Genomic DNA, 17,515 nt, shown 5'->3' on the forward strand with positions numbered 1-17,515 from the left:
AGGTTTTGTCCAGCCAGCTCCAAACGTTTGGACCTTGACGTGTCTCGGACTGTTTGTCACTTTCATTTGGAAAGTCTGTAATTACTCCACATAACTAAGACACATGTTCCACCATAGACATTACTGCAGTTTAACTGAGGCTCAAATAGAGACAGGAAGAAGAAGAGCTTCACACAGAAGGAAGTCTCTCAGTTTGAAAAATGAGCCAATTATTTAGACAGTGTCCTCATTAATTCATCGATATGCTTATCAAATTTCAGAAATTCATCCATCATTTCTCTTCCACTTATCCGATTCAGGGTTGTGTGGGCGCTGGGGCCTATCCCAGCTACCACAGGGCGGGAGGCCTGGTACGTCCAGGACGGGTCGCCAGTCTGTCACAGGGCCTCCAGAAATTCATCAAAAGATGAATCTCCGCCTTATAACCCAGCTGTTTGTCTTGATGTCATAACGTCAATTACAAAGAAGTTGGGGCGTTTATAAAAGTACATAAAAACAGAATGCAAGTCACAACATATCAAATGTGTAAACTGAAAAAATGAATAAAAGTTTTAATAAAAAAGACTGAGTGTGAAGACAGCAGTCTCCCAAACATCTGGGAGCTCTCCCGTCCTCGGTGCTCATGCTCCAGATGTTCTGGGCCGCTGAAAGGTGAGGACTGGGCCGGGTGCGTTCACTCAGTTGAGTGGGTAAAGCGAACATGTTTGGGACGCGGCCCGCCTTAGGAGGCTGGAACAGGGCGTTTCCGCGCTGAAGGGGACGCGGCCCGTCTGGTTCCTGTCTCGGTCATATGTCGGGGCTCCTGGTGCTCGCAGCGGCGGTTCCACAGACAGAGTTCAGAGTTCGAGCAGCGCGTTGTCCGGGTCAGCTGAAGCCCCCCAGCAGCGGAGAGGATGCCGGCGGTGTCTAAAGGGGACGGGATGCGCGGACTGGCCGTGTTCATCTCCGACATCAGGAACTGTGAGTTTGTCTCCTTCACCCCGCAGCTAGGCACGGCTAGCCTCTGTACCGCGGGGACCTCAGGGAACCCGCCCGGGTGGGGGACTTCGAGCCCGGGGTCAGTTTCCCGCCCCTGCCGCCCTCGTTCTGGACACATTTACCCCGTTAAAGTGGGATAAACTCCCGCCCAGCGCTCAAGCCTCCCCGGCTAATCATCGCTAGCTGCTAGCTGCTAACGTCACCGTGTCAAAGGGCGTGGGCCGCCGTGGGGAGATAACCAAACCGTCACTTTTTAACTGCGTGAGCTGCTTTATCAGGCCAACATGAGCGGCTCAGTGCCGCCTTAGCAGGTCGTAAAAGTCGGTGTGTAAAGTCTCCGGTCCACCGCCTCAGTTGGCGTTAGCTGGAATTAACGTTAATCGCAAAAAGTAACGCAAAACGGTAATCTGAGTACTCGCGAAAGAGCGAGAGGAGGCGGTGCTGCTCTCCAGGGGGGTTAGAGAAAACCAGCAGCGGGTTAAATAAAAGCTTGAAATGAGAGTGTGTCCGTGTTAGTGGGCAGGTGCACAGGAAAGGTGAGACGGAGGCAGGTAGACAGTTCCCGTGTTTCTGTTTGCTGGTCGTGGGAACGAGTTACAGCTACAGTAACTGAACCAGCTGCTGTGTGACGGTACGGCTCTGCGGTACCTGCACGATGACCAGTCCAGTGGCTTTTGGCCTCTTTCAGCATCCTTACACTCTGTGACAACTCTGACCCCTGACCTTGACCCTGAAACACTAAAGTCAGGTGACTTTCACCCACGTGGTGCCTTACATCCTTTTCCTCTGGTCCCCTGTGAGATTTTGATAGGAAGTATCTTTTATATTGTGTTTGTGTTATTGTTGGGTCCTTACCTACAGTATAAACCCAGAGATGGCTGTTGTTGTGAGGTGGTGTTGTATAAATAAAGCCGCTGTTGTAGGTGACGGTGTTGCAGAACTGCACGTTAGTGTTCTGGGTGAGAAAACAGGCCTCAGAGCTTCCTGTTGCTGCCCCGACACAAACCGTCCTGACTGATTTTATTCTGCAGCGTCCGGCTGCTGCTGCTCTGCTGGTTTTGTTCATGCTGGCGTTTCAGGGTGACTTATTCTGAATCCACCACAGCAGCTTACTGTGATTCACAGTTCAAAATAAGCCTTCTGTATTTGATAGTGCAGTTGATTCAGGCCCTCTGTGTTCGCACAGGCTGTCAGTGAGTGCTCCCACATCCACTCTGCTCCCTTCACCTCTTATTATCCGGTCAATGTGAAATGTTGGCGAACGCTCATCAGGTTATAAATCACGTTCTTCACAACAAAGCACATGAAAAATGTTCCTACTGTCACAATCAGAGACTGTACATCAAGATGGATTTAGCTGAAAGGTAAATCTGACACAGAAGTGTCTTAAACCATCCAGCAGGGGGCGACTCCTGCGGTTGCAGAGAGAAGTCTGATTGGATGGAAGTCTGTGAGAAAAAGAGGCTCCGGCTCAGCTGACCTGAGCTCAGTAAACACTGTGATGATGGTTTATGGTCTCAGCCGCTGGTTTCGGGGCTTACTGAACAAAGCGTGATGTTCGATTTGGAGGTTTTGGTCACAACAGAGCGAGAAAGGAGCAGGAAGCGGGGAGGATTAGCTCTGGGTGATCCTGCTGCGTCATCAGGTCTACGCTTCAAAAACAGGCGGCCTGAGGTTCCTGCTTCTGGAGATAATAAAGTAAAGATATGTCACTGCTTCATCAGGAAGCTCTTATGTTGTAGTGTGCGATTAAACCCGGACGCCACGTTCCTCAGCGGGGGCGGGTCCTTTAAAAAAGGCAGGATGTTGTATTCATGAGTGATCGCAGCTCTGTGCATGCTGAGTAACGCTGATCTGTCTGCAGGTAAAAGTAAAGAGGCCGAGATAAAGAGGATAAACAAGGAGCTGGCAAACATCCGCTCCAAATTTAAAGGTAGGTGATGGAGAAACGAGCTCGCCGAGTCACCTGACCTGCTTCCTGCTTCCTGTCCCGACTGCTTTGTGTTGCCCTGTGAAACCTCACTGACTCTCTGGTTGCTGCTGTTTCTCCTGTTGCCACCTGTTCCTCACTGCCTATAATTAGTCTGCTGCAGAGAGGAGGCGATATGCGGGCAGGGAGTGTCCACATAGCGCCTCCTCTCCGCCCTCTCCACCCGGCATTCAGGCCTTTCCACTGTGTCCACATGTCTCTGCAACTGTGCTCCTTATCCATGAAGTACTGAGGCTGGCGTAAAACAATCTTTCTTCAGTTTTATTTGATGATGACGTTTCCAAACACTGAATAAAAGCCCAGTCATGCAAAAATAAAGATTGTGTGTTTGATGTTGCACTGCTGCAGATCCTGAACCTCCCACTCTCACTGGGTTTGGATTATTTGACTAGATTTGAATCAGACAAAGTCCACCTGCTTTCCCCTCAGAGCCTCAGCTGTTTGGAATAAAATGCTGCTGTTTATCACATAGACATTAAAGTGTGTGTGTGTGTGTGTGTGTGTGTGTGCGTGCGTGCGTGTGCGCGTGCGTGCGTGCGTGCGTGCGTGTGCAGGAGACAAGGCGTTGGATGGCTACAGTAAAAAGAAGTATGTCTGCAAGCTGCTCTTCATCTTCCTTCTGGGCCACGACATCGACTTCGGGCACATGGAGGCCGTCAACCTCCTGAGCTCCAACAAGTACACGGAGAAGCAGATCGTGAGTGTCGGAGCCGCTCGGCCGCCATGTTTCAGGGTTATCACGTGCGAGAGCGTCAGGACCGCCCCCTCACGCCGCTCTGTGGTCTCTGCTTCTGGGTTGATAAACACATTTGTTCCAAATGTTTTTATTGCAGTGCCGCTCGTTTCCCTTTCGCGGCGTCCTGGTGGTTTTTTTTAAACCTCTAATGAAGCAGGCAGTAATAACTGTGTAATAACAACTTTACCAACAGTGTTCTGGATGAGAGTGACGTGAATCGGCTCAAATCATTTCAGCTCCGAGAGACTAGATTTTATTTCCAGCTTTCCACCTGTCCCGTCTCTAAAAGCCCACACTCGCTGTGGTCGTATCTCTGGGTCAGACAGAGCTAGCTGCCTTTGACTTGAGCTCTCCGAGCGTCTCTGAGGGTCTGTGCTGAGATTCAGAGCTGTTGGCGGGCATCCTTCCTGCTGAGCGCTGGAGGCGGAGCTGCAGGCGCCATAGGCTATAAACTCACTGTGTAGGACCTCACCAGACTCCACTTAAAGTGTGACAGAAGAATGTTAATTTTGCTGCAAACGTAAATTGTTATCTCTGCGACCCTGACGTGGGGTAGCTGTCGTTAATCAGCTTCTGATCAGTTTTATTTCATTGATCAGTTTTTTGTTTCCTTAAAGGAAACGAGTGAGCGTGTGGAGGCGGATCATTGTCACAGCACGGCGTCCTCCAAAGCCTCAACGACTGTTCAGTTACACGAGTAATCCAGTAAAAATACTTTAAGCACGAGACTAACACGAGTTTGATAAATGATGATGATCGTCAGGGCAGCCGATTCGAGAGTCGCTGGGATCAGCTGATGTTTTGGTAACAGAGGCCACGCCTCCAGCTGCTCCGTGTGGGTGGTGCTGACGCTCCGGCTCTGCTGTGTGTGTTTGTGGATTTCCAGAGTCAGAGAGAGAAAGAATATCCCGTCACGTGACCTTTGCCGTGTCTCCTCCTTTCAGGGTTACCTCTTCATTTCAGTGCTGGTCAACTCCAACAGCGACCTGATCCGCCTCATCAACAACGGCATCAAAAACGACCTCGCCAGCCGCAACCCCACCTTCATGAACCTGGCCCTGCACTGCATCGCCAACGTGGGCAGCAGAGAGATGGCGGAGGCGTTCGCCTCGGAGATTCCCAGAGTCTTAGTGGCCGGGTTCGTTCTTAAACACGTTTTAGCTCAGAGCGGCTCAAAGTCCTTTAATATCAGTTTGTTTGTGTTGGTCATGAACCTGGTTCAGGGTCAGCTGTGGGCGCTCGTGAGAAATACGACGTCAATTATGTAGATTGTTGCAGCAGCGGTTTGTAAGGCACCAAATCCAACCTGACATTATCTGAGATTGACTGCTGTGGCCTGAAGCGCAGCGCCGTCACTCATTACACAGTGACGATCCACAGGCCAGTGTGTGGGTAACAGGCCGTGAAACAGATGAGCAGGCGGATGAATAACCACACACGCACATCTCCATCCTTCCAGTCATTACAGACAGCTGTCTCCTCACTCACAGCTGGAGTCAGCACTCGACCTCCATCCAGTAAAACGAGCGGCTGTTACGGGCCGTCGGCACTTTGGTAAACGTTTCCGGAAACAACCCTTAAAAGCGACGTTATAGATGAGGATTCGTGTTCAGACTGAAACGCACATGTTGATGTTCTGTTTGGGCCTCAGCCCACAGTCGACACTTAATCGGGGAACTAGTTCTTGGAGGAGGGATACTCTGACAGGGAAGTGGGGCCAGTGTGATGCAACAGAAATCAGTTACAAATCAAAGAACAGCAAAAAAATTGCAAACCTCCTTCTGGGCCAGACTGGAAGCGACGGATCAGATTTTTACTGGGAACAAGCTCGCGAGTGAACGATAAGAAAACGGCGATCGTGGTGCATCAGCTTAATGAAATAACACAGAGCTGGTGTGAACAGTCTGAGCAGACTGTAGGTCTAAGCCTGTGTAATCTGATGTAGTCTGATTACCAATGGGTAATGTGGGCGTGTCCTCGGCTGCTCGCTGCTGGTGTTCTTCCTGTTTGGTGAACTCGTGTCGCCGTTGCTTCTCTCAGGGACACGATGGACAGCGTGAAGCAGAGCGCAGCTCTGTGTCTGTTACGGCTCAACAGGACGTCGCCCGACCTCGTGCCCATGGGCGAATGGACCACACGGGTCGTCCATCTGCTGAACGATCAGCACCTGGTGAGACTCCGCCTCCTCGTGGCGAGCTAAATACTTATATTTATCGTGAGAACGAGCTGATCGATGTGATGCCGTAGTTTAAACCCCGCCCTGAAACGCTGACTCTGCCTTCCTTTATTTCAGGGCGTGGTGACGGCAGCCACCAGCCTCATCACCACTCTGGCCCAGAAGAATCCGGATGACTTTAAGACCTCCGTGTCACTGGCGGTGGCCCGGCTCAGCAGGGTGGGTGTCCGTGTGACCCTCCGCGTCGCTCGGCTCAATCATAAACCAGCGGGGACGTTAATCTCCTTCCTGTTTGTTTAGATCGTGACGTCGGCGTCCATCGACCTGCAGGACTACACGTACTACTTTGTGGCTGCCCCGTGGCTGTCCGTCAAACTGCTGCGCCTGCTGCAGTGCTACCCTCCTCCAGGTACGGCACACACGCGTTAGTCCACCACGAATAAGTAAAGGTCTGAGAGGCGTAACCGTGGCGACGGGGCTTGAAGCGTCTGGTTTTCTTTGCAGAGGACGCCGCTCTGAGAAGTCGTCTCACCGAGTGTTTAGAGACCATCCTCAATAAAGCCCAGGAACCTCCGAAGTCCAAGAAGGTCCAACACTCCAACGCCAAGAACGCCGTTCTGTTTGAAGCCATCGCCCTCATCATCCACCATGACAGGCAGGTCATACACGCTTTGTTTATCCCCAAGTGTGGGGGAGAAAACAAAACATCCGTCAGTTTGCTTTTGCATGTGGGCGGGGCCAGTGCCTAGCACAGCTGTCATTGGGTGAGAGGCGGGAACACCTGGGCTGGCCGCCAGTCTGTCGCAGGGAGGGCGCAGAGACAGACCCATCACCTGTGATCGAGACGAAATGTAACAGGAATCAGGTTTGTGTGTAAAATGCAAGGCATTGCCATGGAAACCAGAACAAAGAGCTCAGTAAGTACAAATTTAACTCAAACACAAAGTCAGTAAGTAATAAATTAAAAGTACTAATTTAAGTTAAATGTTAAAAAACAGAAAATATGAGCTCAGTAAGTTACACTGAAATATTTAACATTTTAAAATGTTCAAATTTAAATGTACAAAGTAAAAATATGCAAAAAGCTCAACGTGATGAAATCAGATTAAAAACAAACAAACAGATGATGTCAGAGGGCTGAGCGAGCAGCTGCTGTGCAGATGTGCTGCAGTGTAGAGAGGGGTTCCTGGGCCCGGCCCACGTTCCTGACACGCGTAGCTCCGGTCGTCCTCGGACGTCATCGTGTTCGGGTGTCGTATCTGAGCCTCACGCTTGTCCCCCGTTGTCTCCCAGCGAGCCCACCCTGTTGGTACGAGCCTGTAACCAGCTGGGCCAGTTCCTCCAGCACAGAGAAACCAACCTCCGTTACCTGGCGTTGGAGAGCATGTGCACGCTGGCCAGCTCCGAATTTTCCCACGAGGCCGTGAAGACGCACATGGAGACTGTGATCAACGCTCTGAAGGTGAGTCTCGCTCAGCTGGACGTCAGTCGTCCGTTCCTCCTCAACTTGGACAAAACTCAAAGGTTTGGTTCGGTTCAATCTTTGAACACTAAAAACTAGTCTTGCCAATAAGTCTGACCTTTACTTTGAAATTCACACTTGCTTCCTGGTGTGTGTCCCGTGCAGACGGAGAGAGATGTGAGTGTTCGCCAGCGCGCCGTGGATCTGCTCTACGCCATGTGCGACCGCAGCAACGCCAAGCAGATCGTGGCAGAGATGCTTAGCTACCTGGAGACCGCCGACTACTCCATCAGAGAGGAGATAGTGGGTCGTGATGTCAGCACGTTTCGCCGTTCGCTTTAAGTGGCGTGAGCGCTCGTCTTCAGCCTCTGGCTTCTCTTCCTCAGGTGCTCAAAGTGGCCATCCTGGCGGAGAAGTACGCTGTGGACTACACCTGGTACGTGGACACCATCCTGAACCTGATCCGCATCGCTGGGGACTACGTCAGCGAGGAGGTCTGGTACCGCGTCATCCAGATCGTCATAAACCGAGACGACGTCCAAGGTTACGCCGCCAAGACCGTGTTTGAGGTGAGCCTCGCTGCTGTCCCTGAACGCTACAGAGCTCACCGCTGTTTAAGACTTGTGCGGTGAATCTTTGTCGAGCTGGCGCCGCTGCCAGCTTCATGCTCACGCGCGGTGTATTTGACATGTGGTCGCACAGGGATCCGACGGCACCGACCCGGCCAATCACAGTAGCTGCAGGCTGCACTGCTGTGACGTGTAGTTATATTTGCAGGGAGCAGCGTGTCGGGGTACGGCGCAGATTTAACTCGCACTTCTTTTCCCAGCAGACACCTTCAGAGTGGCTTCAGTCTGTGATCATGTGATCAGGTTTTATTCTGTCCGGACGTTTGGGTTTCTTTAAAGGCTCCAAACGGCTGTGTGACACACAAGTTTAACTGGCTCGATCATTGAACACTGAGGTCCTCACGGAGGAAACGAGTGGGCTTAAAGCTCTTTGATTGGTCGGTTGGATGAAGGAATCCTTCATGAACGCAGCTGTGATCCTGAATGTGTCTCCGGCCCGTGTGACTGGTTCGTTTGTGTCTTCTACCGTCTCATGAAGTCACTTCCTCTCTGACCTGCAGGCGCTGCAAGCCCCCGCCTGCCACGAGAACCTGGTGAAGGTGGGCGGGTACATCCTGGGGGAGTTCGGTAACCTGATTGCTGGTGACTCGCGCTCCAGGTACAAACCACACCCACAGCTGATCATCACAGTCCAGGGGATGTTTGTCTGGTCTCGTTGTTATTTGAGATTTTTATTAGAAAGAATAATAAATAGTTTCTGAGCTCTTCTCTCATTCTGGACGATTTTGTGACAGAATAGGAAAAATGTGCCGGCAGACTTTAGGAAACGTGTCATTTGTCAGTAAAGCTGACGCGTCGCTGCTGAAGCTGACGGGACCGCTCGCAGGTTTCACCGCGACTCTGTCTCCTCTTCCTCAGCCCTCTGGTCCAGTTCAATCTCCTTCACTCCAAGTTCCACCTGTGCTCTGTGCCGACTCGGGCGCTGCTGCTGTCGGCGTATATCAAGTTCATCAACTTGTTTCCAGAAGTGAAAGCCACCATCCAGGACGTCCTGCGCTCCGACAGCCAGCTGCGCAACGCAGACGTGGAGCTTCAGCAGCGAGCCGTCGAGTACCTGAGGCTCAGCTGCATCGCCAGCACCGACATCCTGGTGCGTTAACCCCCCAGCTATAAGACCCGCCGACGTGGCGACATCTGTCGTGAACTAGCACTGATGCTAACTGACTTCCTGTTTCTCTGCACAGGCCACCGTCCTGGAGGAAATGCCGCCGTTCCCGGAGAGGGAGTCCTCCATTCTGGCCAAGCTGAAGAAGAAGAAAGGACCCGGAAAACTGCCAGACATGGACGATAGTCGCCGCAGCGTCAACGGCAGCACGGAGCACAGCGAGAACACCGACACCACGAACAAGGTAACCACAGAAGCAGAGCTGTGATTGGCTGCTGTGAAATCTGCCCATACCTGTTTAAAAGCCTGCAGCAGGTCGCTATTGCAGTCTGCGTGCGCAGGCTGCCTTTAGCAGCTCGTCCTTCATCTTCAAACTCTGTCCGTCTTCTTCTTCACTGTTGGATGACCTTCTCCCTCCTGACAGGCCCCGCCCCTCCTCCTCTGATAGGAACATGGTGCTGTCAGCCTGACTTGGTAAACAGTAGCTGCACTGATGAGCGCGCTGCTCGATCAGCTGTGAATCGATTCATTGGTGAAAGCAGAGATTCAATCCTGGCAGGAGGGTGTAGTTCACACCTCCACCTGTTCTCACTTTGTTTGCTGGTATCTGTCTTCCAGAGCTCCACCCACTCTTTTACGGATGTCCTGAATCTAAACCCCGCCCCCTCATCAGGAGCCAATCTGCTCATCGACGTGTTTTCCGAGAGCTCCGCCCCCGCTGCAGCCACAGACGTATCGGAGGAGAACTTCCCCAGGTGGGGTTCAGCTGCAGTGACCTGCACTGATGTTTCTGTGAGTCTGTCTCGTCTCAGCGATGCTGCAGCGCGTTCAGGTTTGCAGCGTTGGTTCATGCACAGCTGTCTGAAGGCTGACCACTGCTGCAGCTTTGCAAACAGCCATGAACTTTGACCTTTCTCACGCTAACTGAGGCCTGTAGAGACCGAGACTGAGCTCTTGGGTTTACCGTGTGACCTCAGGGTGACCGTGTGTCGATGGAGGTGCTCACGCCGCTCTCACAGCGCTGCAGAGTCGTCCACGAGGATGCCCGTGTAACGTGACATAAAAGTGTCGTGTTGTGAGTGTTGTGTGAAGCAGGCAGGTTGCACGTGACCTCGGCTGTGTGTGAAGCTGTGTCACGCCTGCTGTTTGCACACCTTGAACCAGACGGTGTGAAACTCTCAACATACAAACTGCCGCAGGTTTCTTTGCAGTGCCGTGCATCCCGCTGCTGCAGAGAGCGGGATGCACGGCCTGACAGGAGGTTAGCCTCTGACATCACCGAATGCCGCGTTTACCTCTGTACGCCGTCGTTCCTCGTTGTTAGCGATGTGAGTCATTCCAGTGGCCGCTCTGAGATCTGCACAAGATGAAGTGAATGAACAGATCGCTAAACCTGTGGGCGTGGCCGAGCTTTACCGCCGTGCTCGGCCTCACGATGATGTCTCTTCTTCACACAGACGTTTCCTTTGTGTAACTGTCGTCACGTTTTCCTTCTTCCAGGTTTGTTTGTAAGAACAACGGCGTGATCTACGAGAACCAGCTGTTACAGATCGGGCTGAAGTCTGAGTACCGGCAGAACCTCGGTGAGCAGCCGCTCGTTAAATCGAGGTTTAAAAAGCACAACCTCCTCCTGCCAGACTCAGGCTAAAATCTCGTTATCTTTGTTTTTTCTGTGAAGCTTTGTTATTATTGCTGCCTGACTTTGACGGTCACCCTCGCAGGTCGCATGTATGTGTTCTACGGAAACAAGACGTCCACCCAGTTCCTCAGCTTCTCCTCCTCAGTGAGCAGCAGCGACGCACTCAAGTCTCATATCCTTTCATGACAAACCTCGTAATTCTGCTTCAGCACAGCGAACCAGAGCACGAGGAGCTCCCACTTCAGCTCTGCACGACTCAGAAAACCACTCGGGGGGCCGAGGCGGCCCTGGAGAGGGTTGGGAAACTTTAACATCGTGACCCAGGTGGCGAGTACAGCCGAGCAGAGGCGACGAGACCCTCTTTAAATATTTATATCCGATTCTTTAGCATCTCTGTGTCTGTGGGCGTGGTGTCCTGTGACGACCGCGCCCCCCTGAAACAAGTTCAGAAAAACAAACGTCGGCCTCCAAAGTGCAGGAAAACCCAATCAGAGCAGATTTAAAATGCTGTGACATCAGAATATCTCCAGAGCGATCAAAGACGTCCCGGTGGGTGAAACTGACTGTGAGATACCCGCTGAACTTCCTGTTCCATCAGAGCTGTGGAAGCTGATGCATGTTTACTACCAGTCCTCTGTTTGTACTGTGTGTCTGTGCACTCACATCATCACGGCCGAGAGAAACAGGGAGCAGGTTTATAATTACAATAGCATGAAGCTGACCTCTGAGTGGAGCAGACTGAAACACCAGAGCAGACGAGTTGGACGTCATGCGCTCGCACGTTAAATCTTTGGTGCTAGTGTTTGTGTCGGGGGCCTGAACCGTAACGTCCTGCGTTTAAAAAGAATAAAATCCAGCTGAAAGTTTGAGTTTGATCACAGACGTGTGCACTCAGTAGTAGCACTCAGTAGTCGGAGAATAACCCCGTGAGTATCAGGAAGGCTCACTCAGAGGAGTTTGTGTCTCTGATGATGTGGAGCTCTGTGACCTTCAGTAGAGTCCTTAACGGTCGCGTCCACAGCTGAACGTCCACTCGAAGGCGGTCGACCCCGTGATAGAGGGCGGAGCTCAGATGCAGCAGATCCTGAACATCGAGTGTGTGTCAGACTTCAGCGATGCGCCGGTGCTCAACATCCAGTTCAGGTGTGTGTGTGTGTGTGGGTGTGTGTGTGTGTGTGTGTGCGCGCGCGCGCACAGGTATTAACATCTTCATGGGGACCAAAACTTGGTAGTTTACTATCCTCGTGGGGACCAAAATCCGGGTCCCAGGAGTTTGAAGGCATTTTTGAGAGTCAAAATGTGGTTTTAGTGTCAGGGTCACAGTTAGGTTCTGCTTAGGTTCAGGGTCAGGCATTCATTTTTGATGGGTAGGGTGGGGGCTAGGGAAAGCATTATGTCAATGAGATGTCCCCGCAAGGATATAAATACATACGTGTGTGTTTGTGTGCTCACTTCTGACTGCGTGTGTGTGCTCACGTTCAGGTATGGTGGGGCCCTGCAGAACATCGCTGTGAAGCTCCCCGTGATGCTCAACAAGTTCTTCCAGCCCACAGAGATGATGTCGCAGGACTTCTTCCAGCGCTGGAAGCAGCTCGGAGCGTAAGCGCAGCTTTCACTGATCAATACGCCGATCGATGGTCGATCGCTGCTGTGACTGAAAACACTTCAGCCTCTGAATTCGAGCGCTGACACCAAACATTTGTTCTGTTTTACATCTGATCGATCTGAGAGAGCTCGAGTGTGTTTCTGTGAGGAGCTTTCAGGATTGGATAACGGGTCGGGGTTCAAATGGGTCACGTAGTAATCGAGGACTCGTTTCCTTCTGTTTGTCCGCAGTCCTCAGCAGGAGGTCCAGAAAATCTTCAAAGCCAAACACCCGATGGACACCGAGGTCGCCAAGGCCAAGGTAAAAAGACACAAATCACTTTGGCTGTAAACAAGTTTTTGTTCAGTTTTATTTCCGCAGCTAGAATCACAGCAGCCGCCCCCTCAGGCTGCTGCATGTCGTCAGGTGCAGTAAGATAACGAGCTGTTTGTGCTCAGGTGTCTAAAGTCTACTGACACCTAGTGGTCAGATGTTACACGCTGGAGTTTTGATGAGGATAAACTCCTCCTCTGACCCTCGGTTCAGGTGTGAGCCACCTGAGTCGTGCAGATGAGCCACAGAGTTACACAGTAATATAGCTGTATTATAGCAGTAATCAGATTACAGCATACGCTCTTCAGCCTGTGGAGATAAGACGAACGTGATCAGGAATTTGCTGCACAAACATCGAAGTTGAGGTCGGCACACAGGTAGGGAGTGAGGCTGCGGCGTGGCGACCGCGAGACTCGCGGGCGTGCAGAGACGCTGACCGAAGCGTCCACGTTTATTCCCACGGTGTGAATATGAAAATGTATTTTTCTCCAGATTTTAGGTTTCGGTGTCGCTCTGCTGGACGGCGTCGATCCCAATCCTGCGAACTTTGTCGGAGCGGGAGTCGTTCACACGAAGACCACTCAGGTGGGCTGCCTGCTCAGACTGGAGCCCAACATGCAGGCTCAGGTAAACACACACACACACACACACACACACACACACACACACACACACACACACACACACACACTCTCTCTGTGTGCAACCCTCACCTGTGTGTAACTCTGAGTGCTTCCTGTGCAGATGTACCGCCTCACGCTCCGGACCAGCAGGGACTCGGTGTCTCAGAGACTCTGCGAGCTGCTCTCAGAGCAGTTTTAGACTCGCCGCCTCTCACACCTCAGCTCCTGTACAGTGTAAAGTCTTTTTTATTTTTCTTGCTTTACATCTGAATGAATCCAAATGTATTTTTGCACACAGCTTTACTAATCACACTGCTTTAATCGTCCCTCACTGTGAGCGCCTCGCTGCAGGTCCTGACTCTGCCGCCTTTCCCTTTAGAGAACAATCCCACCAATCGCACGCCTTCAAACCAGAATCGCTCGATCAGAGGTCGGCGTCGTTTACCTCGGGAGGAAAAGCCGCAGCTTTTCTGTCTTTGGTGTAACAACGACTTCAGATGCTTGGGGCGGTTCTGCTTTTGCACATAAATTTTACACGATAATTCAGCAAAGACAAAAAGTCCTCGTAGAACACTAGCTAGGATCTTCTTATTGTGCTGGAGGTCATGAGGTCATGGGAGCGCGTCTGTTCTTCTTGTGCACCTCTGAACCGGTTGGCTCGCTTTCAGACACCAAACGGGAATGCTGCTCCTCCAGCCACGGATCCAAGCTTCCCGTTTGGAGCGGGACTTCCAGGGAGCCATCTAGGAATCTGCAGCAGGTGCAGAGGTGAACAAGGAGACAGCTTTGTAGGTTTGAAGGGGACGTGGCCCAAAAGTCATGAGTTAAAGGTGGCCTTTGACCTCGCCTCGTTCTTACCTCCAGATGGTCGAGTCTGTGAACGTTTGTTACTGAGAACATAAAGGCCTTACAAAGAGCCTCAATCACTGCCTCACACACTACGTTTGCCTTAAAGCACCACTGCACTCTTCACATTTCTGTCGCTGTTTGCTGAATCTCCTGCGTTTGTGTGACGTGTCCTCATCCTGATCTGCGACGGCACACGTGACTAGTACAGAGCGAGCGTTCACGCGTGGGCTTCAGCCTCACAGACGTCGATGTGACAGAAAGAAAACGCTGTTTCCGGTGTTTACGCCTCACGCGGCGCCGTCACCGTTTCGGCTTCAGGTTCACGAAAAAGTCTCCATCGTTTTAAAGGAGACCGTCAGACGCCTCACCTGCAGTGCCTTCAAGGTGAACTCTGTTCAGCCTCTTTTACACCTGTGCCTTCATCGGCTGCTGACCCCGCAGCTCGCCCCTGCTGTCAGCACACAGTGAGCCAGGTACTCTGATTACTGAAGCTCAGCTTTGTCTCTGCTGACGCATCAGCCTTTGTGCTAAACATTAGAGATGTTGGAGGAACGTCCTGTACGTGGCAGGAAGCAGCTTGTTGAGCCAGCAGGTGAAGCCTGGCCTCTCCCGGCTGCAGTTTGGCACACGTGAGTTTGAGCTTTCAGGAGGCGATGAAACGATGTCTGAGCGTTGGTCGGCCCAGCAGGAAGCTCTCAGCGTTCTTCCTCGTTACTGCCCATAGAGAAGTGTTCAATGCCACGGGCTCAGTCGTCACGGCTTCACCTCAGAGCGAGGAAACTTTAAGGTCTGACCTCACGCTGTGGCTTCCAGCTCTCGCCGTCGTAGCTGGACGTCCTCTCAGTTTCTGTCCTGAAGCTAATCTGTAGACGAAGTTTTGCGACCCGTTGAAGCTCCGTGTGGCAGCTCAGGCCGAAGCAGCCGCTCGTCGCGTTTCCTGAACTTTACGTCTTTAAAATCCGTCGTCGCTCCTGACGGACGCTCGCGCTCAGTCACGTGTGCCTCGCTGAAGGATCGCACGCCATCGAAGCAGAAGAAACGGCTGCTGATGTCACTGTGATGTCATTTCAACATCCAAATGTGTTTTTACAAATAAACATATTTTACAAACTAATAACCTGAAATCTGCTGTTTTTATTCAAAAAGGAAAAAAAGCCTCCTGGTAACTCGATCTCGCTTCGTTTTGAATAAAAATAATAAAATGTTTTCAAACCTTCAAAAGTGTTTTTAGAAATGCACTCATATAATTGCCTCAGATTTGTACATGAATATCTGATTTCTTTTTTCTTACCATGAAAAGGAATTTTCTGTCTTAAATTCTACACTAATAAAAACGTCACATAACAGACGAATAGTGAATGATGTGTAGAGTTTCTCAATAATGTGAAAATAAAGCATGTTTTAAACGTTTTTGTTAGTTTTTCTTAAACCACAACATGGATTTACACAATGATTTATATGAAACCAGCCGTGCAATACATGGTTTATGGCTTCAAACAGTAACTTCTGTTGACAGCAAATACATTTTTCTCCACGACAGGATCGTCATCCTCCTTCCTCCTTTGAGTTAAACATAATGCTGTTAGGTTATACACTTACAGCACAGTTTTCATAAGGTGCCTGCATACCAACAATATTAGATTTAGTCTGGATGACAGAGACAAATCACAACAGTTGTCTCAAGGTGCTTATACTGTAAGGTCGACCCTGCAATAATACATACAGAGAAAACCCAACAATCATATGACCCCTATGAGCAGCACTTTGGCGACAGTGGGAAGGAAAAACTCCCTTTTAACAGGAAGAAACCTCCAGCAGAACCAGGCTCAGGGAGGGGCGGGGCCATCTGCTGCGATTGGTTGGGGTGAGAGAAGGAAGACAGGATAAAGACATGCTGTGGAAGAGAGACAGAGGTTAATAGCAGATATGATTCAATGCAGAGAGGTCTGTTAATACATAGTGAGTGAAGAAGAAACACCCAGTGCATCATGGGAATCCCCCGGCAGCCTACACCTAAAGGAGGATTCGGGGTCACCTGATCCAGCCCTAACTATACTTTAACGTCTTCCAGTGTTTCTTCAGTGTTGACCGGTCCCATACAGAGTGAAGAAGCCTTTTTCTCCTGAAAGTCTCCAACATGAGTCTGGAATGTCTCGGATTCCAGACTCTCTGGACTCTGGCTGTTTGTGAGATTTTAAACGAGCCTTTGTTTCTTGTATGTTTTCCAGAATATCCCGTCTCCACGCCTCCAACTGATCGATGGTGGGGTTTTTCTTACGGAGTGTGAGATTGGATAGTGGTGTTGAAGGCATATGTTTAGATCAAATCAAGTGTCTTAACTGTAATTTTAAAAAAATATCTTTTTAGTGTTGTTATAAGTTTGACAACGTTGATTAAATGTTAGAAAGCTGCCATTTAGATAAAGACCTATCCTCCTCACGCTCCTCTCAAACCATATTTTAAAGCCACCACCCGATCTTCCTGCTGACGTCCAAACTGTATTTGTCCATACTGGGGAGACCAAGAGATACAGGGGTGGTGGGCTTTATACCACCTGTCACTAGTGGGGGTTTTGTTTGTTTTAAACATTTTGGACATTAACATTTTAACATTGATCGGTGATATGGGCATAGTTATCCATTGCTCAGGTGTTTCTTTGACTTACTTCAATAAACGGTCATAGTTTGTCAGTTGATTTAACATCAGTGGTTGGATAATTAAGTCCTATGTTGAACTGATAAAAAGGGTTTTTATAACTAGATTTAATCTTTCCACCTTATGTAAGACTGCTTTCTTAAAAGTAGAATGGGAGGCAGAGCCTTCAGTTTTCAGGCCCCTCTTCTGTGGAACCAGCTTCCAGTTTGGATTCAGGAGACAGACACTATCTCTACTTTCAAGATTAGGCTTCAAACTTTCCTTTTTGCTAAAGCATATAGTTAGGGCTGGACCAGGTGACCCTGAATCCTCCCTTAGTTATGCTGCAATAGACGTAGGCTGCCGGGGATTCCCATGATGCACTGGGTGTTTCTTCTTCACTCACTATGTGTTAACAGACCTCTCTGCATTGAATCATATCTGTTATTAACCTCTGTCTCTCTTCCACAGCATGTCTTTATCCTGTCTTCCTTCTCTCACCCCAACCAATCACAGCAGATGGCCCCGCCCCTCCCTGAGCCTGGTTCTGCCGGAGGTTTCTTCCTGTTAAAAGGGAGTTTTTCCTTCCCACTGTCGCCAAAGTGCTTTCATGGGCTCATATGATTGTTGGGGGTTTTCAGTATAAAGCACCTTGAGGAGACTGCTGCTGTGATTTGGTGCTGTATAAATAAAAAAAATTTTCATCATCATTGTGTGAAATTGCAAATGACTGATAAATGTGTTTTGGTCAAATTGAGACATTCTGATCTGTGTGG

The 17,515-nt window shown here is 50.3% G+C and overlaps 1 protein-coding gene across 2 annotated transcripts; it reads left to right on the forward strand.

The window, feature by feature from the left end:
* Positions 1-684: 684 nt before the first annotated feature.
* Positions 685-15,219, forward strand: LOC113027676 (AP-2 complex subunit alpha-2). Of its 2 annotated transcripts, XM_080301045.1 has the most exons (22): positions 685-960; positions 2,843-2,911; positions 3,523-3,665; positions 4,649-4,842; positions 5,745-5,874; positions 5,998-6,099; positions 6,181-6,289; positions 6,385-6,539; positions 7,178-7,342; positions 7,508-7,645; positions 7,729-7,911; positions 8,472-8,569; positions 8,830-9,061; positions 9,156-9,320; positions 9,695-9,831; positions 10,577-10,659; positions 10,798-10,886; positions 11,734-11,858; positions 12,198-12,314; positions 12,552-12,621; positions 13,126-13,260; positions 13,378-15,219. In XM_080301045.1, exons 1-22 carry the CDS (start codon positions 894-896, stop codon positions 13,453-13,455), a joined length of 2,784 nt encoding a protein of 927 aa, XP_080157171.1. In that variant the 5' UTR covers positions 685-893; the 3' UTR covers positions 13,456-15,219. The 2 variants fall into 2 exon arrangements, with proteins under 2 accessions (XP_080157171.1, XP_080157176.1); XM_080301050.1 differs by lacking the exon at positions 2,843-2,911 and having other exon boundaries at positions 686-960.
* The last annotated feature ends 2,296 nt before the right edge of the window (positions 15,220-17,515 follow it).

Source organism: Astatotilapia calliptera, chromosome 1 (assembly GCF_964374335.1).
Source record: "Astatotilapia calliptera chromosome 1, fAstCal68.1, whole genome shotgun sequence".
NCBI lineage: Eukaryota > Metazoa > Chordata > Actinopteri > Cichliformes > Cichlidae > Astatotilapia > Astatotilapia calliptera.

What these genes read in the sequence shown, in the direction of transcription:
- LOC113027676 (XM_080301045.1), top strand. Translation starts at nt 894, where the DNA reads ATGCCGGCGGTGTCTAAAGGGGACGGGATGCGCGGACTGGCCGTGTTC. An exon ending in TCGCCAGCACCGACATCCTG is followed by an intron (nt 9,062 to 9,155) that starts GTGCGTTAACCC and finishes TTCTCTGCACAG; the next exon opens with GCCACCGTCCTGGAGGAAAT. An exon ending in ACACCGACACCACGAACAAG is followed by an intron (nt 9,321 to 9,694) that starts GTAACCACAGAA and finishes TCTGTCTTCCAG; the next exon opens with AGCTCCACCCACTCTTTTAC.